Below are 16643 nucleotides of genomic sequence, written 5' to 3'. Positions count from 1 at the left end.
GTCAGAAGTTACAAATTGAAGGCAAGTCAGACAGCGGGGCAAAAACCTGGGAGCAACTGAAAGCTGCATTGTGAGTTCATTCTCTCAGAGAGACTCCAAAATGACTGAATCTGAGCTATCTTTGCCAAAGTCTGTTTCATTTCCCTAAACCATTTTGTCATTTGAAATCAAGACCTATGTGCTTTGCATTTATGCAGCAATCTAAAAACTAAAGAATTCTAAATTTCTTTTAAAACTCCACGAAATAGCTTCAACCACCAAGAGGTAAATTTGAAAAGTACTGGTGGAGCAGACCTCACTTACCTAAAACAACTGCAACCAGGACAATATTTTAAATTGAACATGTTGTTCTTTAAAGGTGATTGCATCTTTATATTTTGTATTTATATCAGCAATAAGCTGCAGCCCACGTAGGGTCTATTGGTCTCATTCCCTAAGGCTGCAGAGCAGATCGAGTGAGCAAGATCGAACTGGAGACTAAGTATTACTCGTGACCTGGCGGATGACTTATGTCTCTGCATCTCATCAGCCTGCAATGATACATCTCATGGTACATCTCCAAAGAAGAAAGGAATAAAGGAAGGGCATCACCCTGTCAGTAACAAGTGCAGAAACGATTTCATGCAGGTGTCGATATTTGCCATAAGACTCATTGTAAACAAATTCAATAGTGATGTTTTCCAACTCTCATTCCCATCTTAAGTGATCAGGACAAAAAAAAAGCCTTATACAGCACCAACAATATAATAGCTTCCCTTTCATTGAGTAAACAACTCAAGACTTGCCTGAAAATTAGTACTTTTCTCTGGGACCCATCGTGCCTCAAAGCGCAGAAGGAATAAAACAGTGCTTCATTACTACACTGCTGAAAGGGGAATAATCTGCCATTTCCCTGAATGCTCTAAATTCAGTTATGAAGCTGCATCAGAAGTCTTTCAAAATATAAAATATAAAAATGGTAAGACAATCAAACAGATTAAATGCTATGTGACTGATACCAGTAAAGCTAACATCCATCAAATTACTGAAAAATGTGAGTATTTTCTGTTTGATAATGTTGGTTGTGAGAGTTTTCAATTATTTTTTCCTCATCTGCTTAGGAGAGGTTTAGAATTTCAGGGAAGTGTCAATTTGCTAGTCCTGGAGATGCTGAGGTGTGTGTTCCCAAGGTGCTCATCTCAATTAGGATTCTACATTTGGCCTCTGAAGCACAGACTGGAGCCAATTTGAAAAGTGAATTTAAAAAAAACCCACACCCTTCTTAGAGTTCTCAGTCCATGAGCAGAGGTTACTACCTCTTCCTTTAAAATGTGCCCACAGAAACAGTTGATTCGGGATGGAAATGTCTGCAGGGGGGTGAGGGGAGAGCAAGAACTTCCTAAAGTATATTTGCTGCTGGAGAAAGTTTCTGTGCCGTTGGAGGCTGGGGCTCCACTACCTCCCGGCCACTGGTTCCCGTCCCCCAGCCGAAGTCTCTGCCCCACTTTTGTGCCAAGAGCAAACCCGATCGTTTGTGCACTCGAGGTCTCATAGCGGGAACTGAAAGATCTGTGCAGCAGGGAAGAGCTGTTTGGTCTGTGGTTGTGGGTGGTCAGAGCCTTCTGACAGGATAAAATGGTGAAACAATTATTCTTCTAAAACAATACTTGTTAAACTGGCTACTGTTTAACAGCCCTAAGCTTTATCTTCTGAATCTTGAAGCATTTTGCAGCACCTGGAAGTTGCTTTTGTACATACAGTGAGGATTGCCTATTTGCCATTTTCAGCTGTTTAAGCGTGATGAAGGCTTTATGACATAACACATTTATTGGAGGGCAAACTGTAAGAAAAACGGATGACATTCTTTGGTATTTCACTCTTTGGGGTGACACATTTTATCTGAAAGCATATCCAGATAAAAGGAAAAGGTATTTCACTTCATGGCATGCATTAGCTTTCAAATATCTGATTTCATTTTTTGAAGCTTGAAAAAACAAATAATAATATCACTTTAACCTGATTTAAGCCACCTTCTCTGACCATTTTTTTTTTAAATATTTTCAGGAAACTGGAAACATTCTGGAAGGGTTCAAACTAGACAAAAGCTGGATATGGTTTGTTTGTATGAAGAATTTTGTATACTGAGAGATTCAGTAGCAGGAATGTGCGTTTCAGGAAATACCTAGTTCTCCTATTAAATGCTGCTTCTTTCAGTTTTTCAAAACCTGTTAAATGCGTTATGTTTATTCCTACCTCAGATGCAACAGTGGAAAAAGCATTTTCCCTGTATAAACAGATTTGGTATTTGCAGAGACACGAAGTACACAGATTTTGCTAAGCCCTGACTGCAAATTATTTTCAGTCCTGCATGTAAAGAGTTTTACAAACGGAATTAAATCAACATTAAATTATATTGAAAAACATTCCAATTGGAATATCTACCATTTTTAGTAATAAAGTGAAGCTTAATATAATTAAATTACATATCTGGGCATACTAGAAACATGTTTCCCTAACCATGTTTCAAGACATTGCTCCTAATTATTACCTGGTTGTCCACTTGTCCCTTGTTTCTATCCAAGAAAAGTAATTACCCTAATTATATCTCCACCCTTCAGCGCCAACGGAGTACCACAAACATAGCAAGTTTTCTGTGGCAAGAACTAACTCGGGCAAAACCAGTTCCATCCTTGGCGTTAACTACTCTTGAAATTTACTGTTATGCATAAAATCCCCCTTTCCCACGCTCTGCACACTAATGAGCTCTTGACTCTTCCGTAGGGTCCCCAACTTCACAGCTTTGCTGGGATCACTCAGTTCCATCTTAAGAAGTGGGCTGCACCTTCCAGTCCTTTCCCTTCCCCTTGGTGACTCCCTCTCTGCTCCCTACTAAAATACTCCCTGTAAGCCCCCCTGTGCCACTCCGTCCCTCATGCAACGCTGCTGTCCCGTCCCCTCCGCTGCAGCACTGCAAGTGCTGCTTGTCCCCCTCTAACTCCCAGGGACACTGGCACGCACTGTGGGGTGCTGGCACCCCTCTCACCTTGGCGGTACACCTGGAGGGGGTGGCTGTCCAGCCGGTGTGTCCCAGCCCACCAAGCATCCTCCTTGGTGGGACACTTGGTCTCCTCCTGCCTTTCAACGCAGAGGGAGGCCAACAGTGCCCGACGCCTCTCGGCTGCAAGCAGACCATGGATGACTTAAGAGTCTCCATGCAGCCTGCAAGTGATATTCTGGGCAGGCCTGTGCCTGCCCTGTCCTCGCTGGAGACCATGAGGTTTTGACATCAATTTAAGGAAGTCCAAAATCCTCACACAGCTGTCTGGCAGAAGCTTTAAGTGGCTGCAATGTTGTGAATGGGTGAGCGTCACCCAAGGGATTTTGCTTTGCATTATCTCCCACTGAAACCAGCTCAAGTGCATTTTCCTAGTAGAAAAGCTTGTGATCAGACATAGATAGATCCAAGGCAAATCACAAAATCCTTACTACAGGAAAACTTTTCTTGGCCACACGTGTCAGAGCAGCACAGCAAATAGAGATTACAGTGCAGTATCAAAGAGAAGGACAAAAACCGTGCATCTCTCTGCAAAGGGCTCACAAAGGACTTGGCACTGCACGTGCCACAGCCAGACACTGACTCTGAGGTTGGTGACAACAGCAGTGACACCAGGAATGCAGGAACGGACCTAAACTCACGCTCTTGTCAGATCATGCTGGCAGGCTGGGCAGCAGCCCTACGTCTGCACTCTGAGAGCAGGTTAGCACGCCGGATGGAGCTTTTACACAGAGCTCCACCCTGGAGGACTCATACACAGAAGCCGGAATAAATTCTGTCTAGAGGCAGGGACAATCCTGCCGAGCGGCTGACGTGAACAGGCAGCCCTCTCGTTGTACGTCTTGCCCATCCCAGGACAGAGGATTTTGGTCTTTTTGCCATATTTAGCCAATCCACATAGAGAGAGAGTACAAATCTAGACGTTTCCCCAAAAATGTGTTTCTATAAGCGTGTTGGTAAGGGAGGGTTTCAGCAGGAAACCCTATACACAGTATTTATCGGCTCTCCTACCTTCTGGGAGCCGGTGCTGCAAGTACACTGGTAGCCTACAGCTTCAGTGTCCGTTGATAGTGAGTCACAGCTGCTGGCCTGCTTTCTAACTGCTCACATAGCACCATTTGTTTCCTGTTGCACACAGCCTGTCAGACTAGAAAATATTACCAGAAAAAAAAACAAAAAAAGGCTAGACGATCACTCAATGTAAAACAGTGATGCCCGGGCATCTATATTTTCACTGAAGTTAGCAAAACCTACAAGTAAATAGGGTCAGACCCTCCCTCTGCAACAAATAGTAAGTATAAACGTTAAGTAGTTTTTAATTAGTCCCTTGCAGCAATGGTGAATTTCAGCACGAATGCAAGCAGTGCTCATGCTCACAGAAATGATGATCTGGCACCAGAACTGCAAAATTAATGTCTCCCACATTTACCCATGGAGCAGAGCGCAGGAGGATGCACGCACACCACTGTTTTCTGCCAAGGAGACAGGCAGCTAGGACAGCCCGGGAAGATGAAGTGAAAAGAAAAAGGCAGGCAATAACTTTAAAAATATTAATGTTTTTCATACTGTAATACTGTAATACACAGCATGAGAAGGCAGCTTTTCGCAATTCCTTCTCACAACAAGCTAATCCACAGAAATTACCAAACTCTGGAGCTGGTCAAACAGTTTTGCTCAAAGAAGAAGAAAAAAAAAAGTTTATTAAAAAAATTAAGGGGGTTGGAGCATATGCTATGCAAGGCATCGTCTTCATTCAGCTCCCCTTCCCCCCATTAATTAAAAAAAAAAAACCCTTAAAGGTGAAAAGTTCAAAATTGCTTATCTGGACTTTTTCAAAAGGATGATCCATTTTTTCCATCTGAAATAACAAGTTTTCTTCAACATCCTGGCAACAGTGTGGTAACTTCTGAAAGCTCCAAATCAAAATGAAATGTTTCACCTGAATGCATTTGTTGAAATTTTCCAGTTTGCTTTGAAAATGTAAAGTGGTTCCTACTCCCGCTCAAGCCAAGCTCTATTTCCGCCCTCTCCTGCGGAGCGGCCAGAAGATACAAACACTGTTCAAGGCGCTGTGGGTGACTGGAGCCTCAGTCTTTGTCAGCCCACAACATTACAAGGCAGGCACCCAACTTGAGGCAAGAGCTCTGGTAGTGGCATGAACGGGAGAGCAGACTTAAAGGCAGTACAAGAAAAAACAAAAAACAACAGGTTGGCGAGAAGGAGAAGGCAAGAGCACCCTTGCCAGAAGAAAGCAGCAGTGGTTGGCGAGGCCTGAGCCCTGAGGTGGTGGACAGATTGTCTGGTTCAAGTTCTGGGTCACAGAATGGGAACATTACATGACTGAGCTAAAGCATCAGGTCATGCCCACAGGAGGCTGCGCCTTCCTCAAACTCAGGGACCAGACTGTGCCACACAGCGCACGATTATAAAACATGGCACTGAGCTACCAAAAGACTGCTCTGCAGACGCCCCAGTTTCTTAAGCAGATTCCACCTTTAGCAAGAAGCTAAAGCTGTTGCCAGAACTACGAGGTTGAGTCTCTCTCAGTGGCGTTTTTGGTGACAGCCCTATTTGTGCAATGTTGACATCTGTCCATCAGGATATGTCTCCCCAGGCCTTCAGACAGAGTGGCACAAGGTAAGTGCTCGATCCTGCAAATGACCTATGAAGTGTTATCTGATAGACTACAAGCATACACTAAGATGCAATCTAGCTGCCACTGAGACATGACGGATTGCGTAGCAGAGAGATACACTGGCGAACAGCCATCAGATAACACAAGCTGTGAATTCCTACTTGAGATGCAGCAGAAATCTAAAAGGATCAAACTCCACAGGGTGTTAGAGATGCTACCACGCTACCCTATACCAATCCGCATTTACTGGCCAGCCAACTCCAGTGTTTTCTTCCTTCTTACCACCTCCTTTCAAGCACCCTCACTCTGGAGGGAGGTTATACTCTTGGCAGTCAGCTTTTAAAATTGCAGTATATATAGGCAATACAGGGTAAAGCATTAGGCAAAGGCAGTACCACAGTTTTTCAACAGCAGCTTTTGACACCAGCATCTTCTCACACTGAAGAAGAGCCAGCTGTAATGGGAATCTCCTTACCTGCCAAGTCTGGCAGTCTACGGGGATTCTCCGGGCTCTTTAGGCAGCAGAGACAGGACCTGCCAAGGACAATTTAGCCCACCCAGGTCAGAAACCTGTTTCTTCCCTGCTGACTAGAGATACAACTCAGCTTTGACTACATGACAGCTTTGACTGCACATCTAAAATGAGGGAGGATGAATACTCATGTATCACACACACCCTCTGATCCTGGGGAAGTCAGCAAGGGACAGCTATTTAAAATTATTTATGGTAACCCAATCCTCCTTAACAGACTGGGACTGAGTTCCCCGTTTGTAAAATGGGAAGCACTTCCCTTCATTGAGGAGAGGCTACGATCACAAGGAATTCAGATTGTGCATTGATGAAGGTCATATTGACACCTCAGCCTGTTATATAAATGAGATGCTTTAAGTGACAGCATAGGAAAGCTTTATCTTCTATGAATCTGGGTGGCAAGAACTGAGTTACACTCAGCTAGTCCCCAAACTTTCAACAACTCTGCATTAATTAGGCCTCCCCATCTGAGCAAGGGAAAAATCGTATTTGTTTTCACAGAGAACATTGAAGCACCCCATCTGTGAGCTGCCCGACAAGCAGGCAGCAGCTAAGCTAACTCAGGGGCAATTGATTTCCAGCCTTGTGCCCCTATTCCTGGATCTCTCTGTAACTGTACGGTTTTTGCTGTCTTCCTGTCTCAGCTTCTTACTTCTCAGATTCTCAGGTTCTACTACAGTGAGAGTCTGCAGGCTAACAGAGATATCTTGATGACTAATTGTTCTCAGCCTAAGGACAAAGATCTCTACTTGCTGTTACAGATCCTGTGTTTCAAGCATTTTTTTTGTTACTCCACCCCCCTTCCTTAAATATGTTTTCATCGGCAGGATGCAAGTTTGATTCATCCAAGCCATGGATTTCTTTGCCTATATTTTGAAGTCTCAAGTAATAGAAGGAGAAAATTCAGCAGTCCCAGAAAATAAAGGAAAGAATTTATATCTGTGTTTAAAGAAAAAAAAGTCTATGACTTGTTACCACTATGGCCTGGTATGTTTTGGGGGGATACCAGTTTCATTCCAGATACGACAGGCAGGAGGGGTTCCTGACTACACTAACTGCTATACCGCTGCTGCAGATGCAGAAGCCCAACGGCAGATCACGTAGCATGCCACAAAATGCTGGAAGGACATATGCAAATATTTTTTCTTCAGCCTGCATGCAAAAATGTGCACCTCTGAATGCAAAAATAGGCACCTCCCTTTCTGCCACCTGTACTTGAACAGTTAATTTAACCATGCAAAAAATGACTGTGAGTACCATTCCACTAGTGCTGGACCAGGCTCTAGTTAAAAAAAAGAAAAATGAATCTACTCTCCAAGACTCAAAGAACTCTGAAGCAACTTGCAGCTTTAGAGGTGAAAAAACTCCAGAGAGTGACAGAGGGAGAGCTGTCATGTCGCAAGTGCTGTGTCTGTAGCTGTGATATTACACATCTTCTGAACCTGCTGTCATCATGAAAAATGCCTGACAGACAACAGCCCAGATCTGGGCAGGAAGACAACTTTGTTAGCTTCAGGAAGGAGCACTGTGCAGGCAAAAAAGGTCACGTTGCACGACCAGGGCCCGTATTTGTAACTAATGCAGGCTAATCTCAGGATTTAGCATTGAAACTTTCCTATGTCTTTTTTTTTTTTTAATAAACGCACAAATGACAAGTATCTACTGATTGCTGTATTAATTTAACACCTGATGTAATTCCATAGGATTCGTAGACTCCTTCCTTTTTAATGGGAATTTTAAATGTCAAAACTCCATCCTATTCAACAGCTTTGACAACCTTGCACTGGAGAACTGTTATTTTCAAAAATCTGATCTTTTAATACACATTAAGTAGTTTTTGTTTTATCCAAAACTCAACAGACAAGCAACCAAAAATGTCTGGCGGCTGGAGCAACATATGAAGAACAGCAGCCAACAACATGAGAGACTGTTTTGCTCTGAACCTCAATTACAACTCTCAACTGCATCTCTCACTTGCCAGAAGCAGCCAGCCCCCTTCTTCTGCCTCTTCCACAGAACAGGAATAAAGCAGCACAAAATGAGAGGTGTTGTGTCTTCAAAACATGAGTTAACAACACACTTGATTTAGCCTACTCCTGATACTCAACCTACAGCTCCTGGCAACCCAGCGTACAAAGGTATTCCACCACAGCCCCTCTGCATCCCACGACGTAAGAACAAGAGAAATCCCTCACAATCACAACACAGATCCCAAAAGAATCTTACAAATTGGCTTGGGTGTATTTCTAGTAGATCCTATTTCCTTAACAGATCTAGTAGATTTCAAAAGGTTTCATTCAGAAAGGTCCTCTGGAGTCCTAACAACACTGTCTGGATCCAGCAGTAATCCAGTAATCCCTCCCCAGAGAGGATGAGGACATATTTGTTTGTAAATAATACCCTGCAAAATTCTCCATGGAGAATGAGAAGGTGAGGAGGTGAAGGTATGTGTGGTGGGGAAAGCCTGAGCTGACTGACATCAGTCATACTTTCTGCTTGTTCGTAAACCTTGATCCAGCATGAGAGCTGCCCATTGCTACAGTAGAGAGAAAGATTGATTTCTTATGCAGTGCTCTGATCTGTGGACAAATGGAATAGTTGTGCACAAAAACGGGCCCTTTGTCATGGGAGAAACAATTACAGATCCAGTACAAACTGGGAAACGTAACTCGCATCCTCTCAGGTTGTAACGTACAGAACTACGTGCCAAGTCTGCAGCACACCTTAGCTGGCGGGTCCTGGGAGCAGCCTGCAGCCCAGCACTCCCTGAAGAGGTGCCTGCACGAAGGCACGTTGCTCTGAACCCGGATTTCAAACCCTCTTGTAACTTGTAGTGTCTGTGCCCTTCTACAAAAGGCTGCAGGCCAGGCTGCATGTTCAGCGTCACTCACACGACATGCCAGCAGGGCAGCTGGGGTACGAGGAGGGGGCCAGGGCTTGCCCAGGGTGCTGAGACCCATCCAGGGCACGGAAGGGCAAAGCGTGGGGTTATGCAGTTGCCTTTGCAGGTAACCTCTGGCCTTCCCTTCCTCCGTCCCCTCAGGTGAAAAGCCAACACATGATCATTTCTGTGCTTGTTTCCTAAAAGACAAAGCAGCTATCAAATGTATATCCCAAAATCATTCAGAGTTAGGGTTCCACAAGTTCCCTTCCTCATCACGCTGCCAGTGCAAAGAGCAAGGACATCATTAGCACGGCCAGGGTCCCATCCTGGCTCTGCCACAGAGCTGCTGTGGGACTTGGATAGTTGTGCCCGTTCCCTGGGCCTCAGGTCTTCCCAGCACTCTCCCTGCCTGGGATGTTTCACTTGTGAGCTATCTGGCACAGTAAGATCCTGATCTCAGCAGCTGCTCTCGGTACCGTAAATAATGATAAACACCACTTCTGGACACTTGTCTTACCATCACAACACACTATCACACCAGCACAATATGCCAAAACACATTACTTAGGACAACAAGGCTGAGATATATCAGATGATGGGATAAAACAGAGTATTACTACAAACAACCTGCAGCACACGGTATGGAGCCAGATCAAAATGACAGGTTATTCATCCCAGCTGAGCGCTGGCACCATGCTAGCAGCCTGCAGAGCCTGTGCAGGCTCCTCTGCACAGTGTTGCCTGGTGCTCTGGGAAGACAGATCAGCTTTGGTGACAGGCCGTAGTCATGCATACAGACCCAGGTCAAGTCTGGCATGGTGTCCTGCTGCCAGTTCCACCTCAGAAACACCAGCGCTGTGGCAAACACGGCAGAGGTATCTCAATGGCTCTGGGGAAACCAGCTGAAGCTGGGAAGGACATCACGCAGTCCTCTGGAGCACAGCGCCGAGAGCCTGGAATTGGCCTTGGTGGCAATGCAGTCGAGTTTGTGCAGAGCTGCATCTGAGTGGGGCTCCTCAGAACAGCCTGAGCCTGTGTCACCCAAAGGTGGCTCTCGAGGGAACCAGGCTGGGTGTCTGCACCCAGGACACACAATCCACAATTCTTATCAACCGCACACAGCTGAAAGCAAGCTGCCAGCACTCAACTGTCCTCACTAACCTGATCACTCAAGTTTCAGATATGCTGCCTCTTTGGTGCAGATCTCAAAGAAAAACTGATGCCCCTGAAGCACATCAGGAAATATGTAACACGGTGCATGTGAGCCACGTGAGCTGCACATGGAGTTGGTAGAAATCTGTATTTCTAGTGCGGGAGAAGAATTGTCGTCCGAAATGGAAAGGAACGAATGTAGACCCACTCCGAATAGCAAGGCAGACTGGGGCACATGGGTAGCATATGCATTTCCATTTAATTTTACAGGGAATTCCCATGCAGCACTGTCTGTGCTAAAAGGATGGGTAGGCTACAGGCCCCACTGTCTCCTACTACACCCATGCCCACTTCTTGGGGCTGTAAGAAACCATGCCTCCCTCCCCACCTTTCTATATTGAGAAAACAAGGGCTAAGAGGTGGTACAGGAAGGGGCAGTGGCTCGTTCAGGATTCCTAATAGGAATAGGAATAAACAGAAGGTCTGAAACTCCTGCCCTCAATCCTGGTACATTCTGGATCCTGAGACCACAACTCAATTTACATTCTCTGGGTGTAGGTAAATTGTGCTGCAACTTTGGATTGAAAAGATCCACGATGTATTGATAAGAAGCTCTCTTCAGAGGAAAAGGTATTCCTTAGGCTGAGGTTCTCAGTTACATAAAACATGGCAGTGCCACTGAATTGAAGGCACACGTGTGAAAGAGTGTAGACCGGAGACTAAAATCTCCACAGCAGTGGACTGGAGACTAGCACTGTGCTGGCCAGGGGCATTAGTTTAACTCCTTATATCCTTTTTCTCCTGGCGTTAGAACTACTTTGAAAAAAAAGCAGTGAACAGTCTTAGGTGTATCTTTGTGGGACTGAATGGGACACAGTATGGCTTACCTGGACAATTAGCTTATTTTCTTTATCGGGCAGAATTCGGTAGGTATAAACACAATTCCGGAACCTGGAACAGATCAGAGGAGATATGGTTAGACCATCTCCAGAAGGGAATCGCACCGTGGCACCCTTCCGCATAAGAAAAGGTATTGGAAGATCCCGAGACACATGGATGGCTTCATGCACAAGGGTTTTAAATATTTCTTTTTCTTTCTTTCCTTGGAGTCTGGGAACTAACAGAAACCTGAAGTGTTCCTGGTCACTGAGACATGTTTGCAGATGTCACTGCAGAAAGTGATATCAGCATCAGCCTCAGAGTGAGTTATTCAACTCTTCTTCTGGCCGGAAAGAAAGAAAACACCAAATGGCTCTAACTGCCAGTAGAGTGGGCGTCTCAGGAAGGAATGAAAAAGCAGAAATCCAAAAGACACAGGGCCAAAATCAGCAATGAATGAGTAAATAGAAGGCTAGTATGTGCATTGACTTGTATTGGAAAAAACAAATAATAGATTTCAGCTAAATCACAGTAAGACAGCTGATTGCTAGGCACATTTTCATACACAAAGCCTAAACAACAGCCTAAATGAAAAACCCACCTCGCTAACCTGATGCGGATGCACACTGTACATGTGCATCTGTAGATCAGCCATAATGAACATTTTGCCCCAGCTAAATTCAATTAGATTCTTATTTAAGGGGAGATGGAGGAGTCTTTTGCACAGTGGAGGGCCACATTAATGCACAAGAGCCCAAGGGATGCCTGAGCAGTGCTGTAATGTGGCAAGCATGACCTTCCTCAGCAGCTGCTGAGCTTTGTGGACCTTGCCCAAGAAGTGTTGACTAAGAAAATACATTTTTACCTTTCTCCCAAGTGAACAACAGATTGATCAAATCTTTTAAGTCACCTGCAAAGCACTTCATTAAAACATACAATATGGCTTTAAGCCAACAAAAGATGCTGGTTTCAACCCCCTCCTCTCAAAGGAAAAAATGGAATCCACTTGCAGAGCTTCCTTGGCTGTAACAGAAACACTGCGTCACCTGTGGAATTCTCAAGAAATGTGGGCTGAGGTCAGCCCCCCGGCTGGGATGATCAGCCAGATCAATAAAACATCCTCATCTCTTTTACAATGATGCTGTGAGTCTGGTCATCATATGCCTTTCAGAATCAGTCCATGAAGGAGAGAGACAGAGAGATTGCCAGGATTTTAGGCAGGTTTATACAAGGAATCACAAAGACCAATTGGAAATGAAAATAAATTACTCACAAATCATAGTAGAGTTTTTCGAGGGTGTTTGGAGGATTTTGTCATGTATCCACATGAACCTGTACCTTTTGATGGCATTAATGCAAAGGACACAGAAGAATTAGAGCTGCTCCCAGAGCTCAGTACCACTTCACTAAGCAACGTAAGACCGTTTCACAGGCACCTATTCGTTCGCACAGCTGAGGATCTGGTACAGAGCTGGAAGTCACAGACATGACCCCCAACTCCTTTGGATTGCCGCAACACTGCTAATTTCACCAAGCCCAGGGCAATCAACGCCAGATGAGGATATGCCCCAAGGAAGGGTATGGGTTTTGTTTTTATCTGTCAATGCAGTTCTCTTACACCATTTCCTCCTGCTGATATGCAAACAGGCCTAAGCAGAACTGCTCATGCAGCTGATGAGAGAAAATTTGTGTGTGAAGATTATGAAACTGATAAAAAAAACAGCTAAATGGCTCTTGCATCACAAGAGGACTCTCCTTGTTACCTTCCCAGAAAGTGCCCCCTCACGCAGACCTTATAAGGCTGCTGTCATAATACTTGTATCACAGAATCACAGAATCATTAAGGTTGGAAAAGACCTCCAGGATCATCAAGTCCAACCATCAACCCAACACCACCATGCCCACTAAACCATGTAGTTCTGTATGTCCACACATTTTTTGAACACTTTCAGTGATGGTGACTCCACCACCTCCCTGGGCAGCCTGTTCCAATGCCTGACCACTCTCTCAGTAACAAATTTTTTCCTAATATCCAATCTAAGCCTCCCCTGGCGCAACTTGAGGCCATTTCCTCTTGTTCTATTACTCGTTACTTGGGAGAAGAGACCAACACCCACCTCACCACAACCCCCTGTCAGGTAGTTGTAGAGAGCGATAAGGTCTCTTGTAAAGAGGTTTAAGCTGAGGACAGGCAAGATCAGTGGAAGAGCAAAGGGCTATTGGGTGAGACAGGAGCAGGGAGGAGCACTTCCTAGGATCAAAAGCAGGAATCCTCTTTAGCAGTCCCCTAATTTAGTGCATGTGGATGGAGAAGACTGGGACTCTTACTCCATTTTTACCCTTAGGCTTTCTCTCCTCAGCATCCTGACTGTCAAGTTATGTGGTCTCAATTACTGTCACATTCCAGGTCCTCCCTAAAAACTGGGTTGAGTTCCAGATTGCTCAACCACTGTTCAGGCTATGTGGTGGGTAAACAGAACATCAACCTCAGTGTAAACATGTCTCCAAGTACTTTGTCATCCCTCTGTCCTCTCAACCGACCAGAAGAGGGAAGGGGAAAAGGCTTGTATCTTCTCTTTCCTTTCCTGCTGTACATGTTCTTACGGACAGGTGATGATGTGCCTATTGGGAGCGGCTGGAAATCCTCAACAGGACTGCCATGCTAGGCGTGATGCTAAGCACACCATGACAGAGGTGCAGCTAGCCTTTGAGGGTCAATCTCTAGAAGTGTTGTTAATCCTGCAGCCATTCATACACGAACCATCAACAGAAGGTGCTCTACACCAGGAATGATACCAGTTCAGTTCAGATGCAGCATGCTGTCAAACGTTAAGCAGGCTCTTCTTGATTTCAGGGTCCAGCCATTCCTCTCCAGGTAAGTTAGAGAGCCCATTTCTTGTCAATAAAACCAGCAGATCAAACGATCCAAGCACAGAGAAAGGAGGAGGAAAAATGGCTTTGCTTCTTGCTTTTTATGGGGCAGTGTGACCAGGAGAGCAGAGGACAGCAGTGCCAGGGGAGGAGCGTTCCCTCTGCCTTTGCTGACTCTTCCAGCTCTCTGCTAAGTTAAATGCTGCTGCTCGAAGTTTCAAAAAAGGAGGGAAGGCACTCTTAAACGGCCCTGCAAATACACCTCCCTTACTTGTCTATATTTATACAAACCCGGTTTTCCTTAAGCAGCTCTTCAAGAAAATCACTATTTCATTCAATGATGATAATAATAATAATAGCTTTTGCTGGATTTTGACTGATCTGCCCAGTAAATATTAGAGCTTTGTAGACTATGATGCTTCTTTTTCAGAGCAAACTTCATGGGTTTTCTGTTGTCCTTATCTATACACAGTTGACGCTTTCTCACTTTCAACATAATTCTCTTTTTGTGCAAACCTTTTGCAGTGGGCTTTCAATTCCTCTCTCTCTCATTCTTTGTCTCCAGCCTCTGTGTTTTTTAAACAGAAGTAACTGAAGAGCTCAAACTTCAAACACCTTCCAGTCAATAACACAGCTGAAACTGATACATCTCTGAGGAAGTTTTCAGCTTCAGCAAAGCTGCCCATTTTGTCAAAGATGACATTCAGAGGGAAAGACTTATTCACCACCTTTAACCCTTTCTCTTCACAAATTAGCTGCAAACCAGCATAAACTGAATGCTTGTTAGGTACTTTGACAGAAGTTTGTGTGACAATTCCCAGACTGTAATTAACACCAGCCCTTTGCAGCACAGATCCAGCTGCTCTTGGCTGCCAAGGCTGGGTGCTCCCCATTTCTTTAATCAAGCCATTCATGTTAGCTACCTCAGAATGGATTTAAGAACATAACCTTTGGCTCCCGGTTCAGAAAATCCTAGTCATGATATTGTTTCTATTTCCTGATCCCATGTCTCTCAAGTCACAAAAGCCTTTCAAAGTTGGCTGCATAAACATTTACAATGGAAAAAATTGTGTAAATGCATGTTAGTAGACATTTTTACAGCACCTTCCCTTTCTATAGTCCCCACCATCACTCCATAAAAGTATTTTGTGTACATACTGGTTACAAGGCAAATAAAAGGGGTCATACCAAAAACACTCAATGGAAGCAACAGTCCATTCTAGTAAAATGCTCCCGGACTTGTAACTCGGGCCCTCAGCCTGTGCTACATGATTGCCCCTCCTTCCTCATGCTTGTCCTGGCTATTCGTCAGCAGCCGCCCTCCTCTCTCTGCTCCCTCCAGAAAGACAGATCTCTTCCCCAGGTTATTACGAACGTCTTAACAGGCAGGCACAGAGGCTCTCGGCACTTCGTGAACACCCCCAGCACCCAGCCACCGATCTCTGACAGTCCAACACCTACGCTCACAGGGCAGTCACCCAGCCCCACGCCTTTCTGCAGATGAACCCTCTGCAGCAGACTGCGCCGTCACCAGAACTCTGACCTCAGAGACAAGCGGCCAGGCCAGGGTTGTAAACAGCAGCACCACCTTTACCACTGCAAGAAATACACTTTCAGAAAGAAACTATACTGAGAAACCTGCTTGTAATTTAACGCGGGGTAAGGATGAAGTAAGTTTTATCGATCTGCTGCAGGATCTGACAGGCAGAACAGGGTCCCACAGAGGCTCTCTTGATCTCTCCTAAGCAGAGAGCAACTGTCTTATTTCTCTGTCATACAAAGTCAAATGCCTCAGACTTCCCCTACTAACTTCAGTCTCCTCTCGTCCCTCCACTCCTGCCTCCAGGAATAACACCTGCCCCTCACAAACCCAGGGCAGGAGGTCTTGCCCTCTGGTCCCCAGCCCCAACCCAGAATGGGGGGGGTCAGGACTGCCAGCACTTCTCTCCTCTCCCTATTTCCCACTTGAAATTTTTACCCCGTGAGCCACATTAATGATGCAGGTAGAATCACCCGTGCTGGGTGCATCACGCACAGCTCCAGGAACTATTTCAAGCCTTTTGCTGAATGGGACACAGCATCGTACAAGCAGGTGGGTCAAACACGTGCTGAACCAGAGCAAGAAAAGCACCTGGGAGGGTACCAAGCTGAGTTCTTGAGTTGTTAAATGTAAATATCTGACCCAAATTGTTAACAGGCTCAAAGAGGTCAGGAGGTTATTTTCTCTCAGAGCACAGCCTCAGTATCATCGATTACTCTCTCCTTTTGAATCAGGGGCAAGAGTAGTGTGAGCATTACAGCAGTAAAAGAATACGGGTTTGTTCAGCCTGGCCCTGATCCCAACCCTTCCCTACCCTGTGGCCCAGTAAGGTGAAACAAGCCATGCTCTGATGTGGGCTGTACCTTCCCAGTGGGTACAGTGGCTGCTTGTCCCTGTGCTGGAGAGGGTGCAGGGGGTAACACCCTGCACAAAGGGGGATAAAAGTGTCCGTGTGAAGCGCGAGGTTGAAAGCTGTACTTACAGCACGCAGAGTGCATATGCCGAAGCAATTGACTCACTGGCCCGCACAAGGAAGCTGCCATCCTTGCCTACTTTGGAGAGCAGGTCTTCGGCTCTGGAGCGGGTGATGTTGCCGTGGTACCAGCACTGATCCAT

At 45.3% G+C, this 16643-nt stretch overlaps 1 protein-coding gene across 1 annotated transcript in view; it reads right to left on the bottom strand.

Annotated features, from left to right (window-relative positions):
• Positions 1 to 16643, bottom strand: part of INPP5D (inositol polyphosphate-5-phosphatase D) — a gene marked incomplete at its 5' end in the record, with an annotated part of 53568 nt that extends 36925 nt beyond the window's left edge. Inside the window, 2 exons of the mRNA XM_082003378.1 lie at positions 11125 to 11188; positions 16510 to 16643. Coding sequence (XP_081859504.1) covers positions 11125 to 11188; positions 16510 to 16643 — 198 coding nt within the window. The remainder of the gene's footprint in view (positions 1 to 11124; positions 11189 to 16509) is intronic.

This window comes from Phaethon aethereus (genome assembly GCF_964289735.1).
Source record: "Phaethon aethereus genome assembly, chromosome: 9".
NCBI lineage: Eukaryota > Metazoa > Chordata > Aves > Phaethontiformes > Phaethontidae > Phaethon > Phaethon aethereus.
Note: the sequence above shows the minus strand (reverse complement) of the source record. Positions and strands in the feature narration are given on the sequence as shown.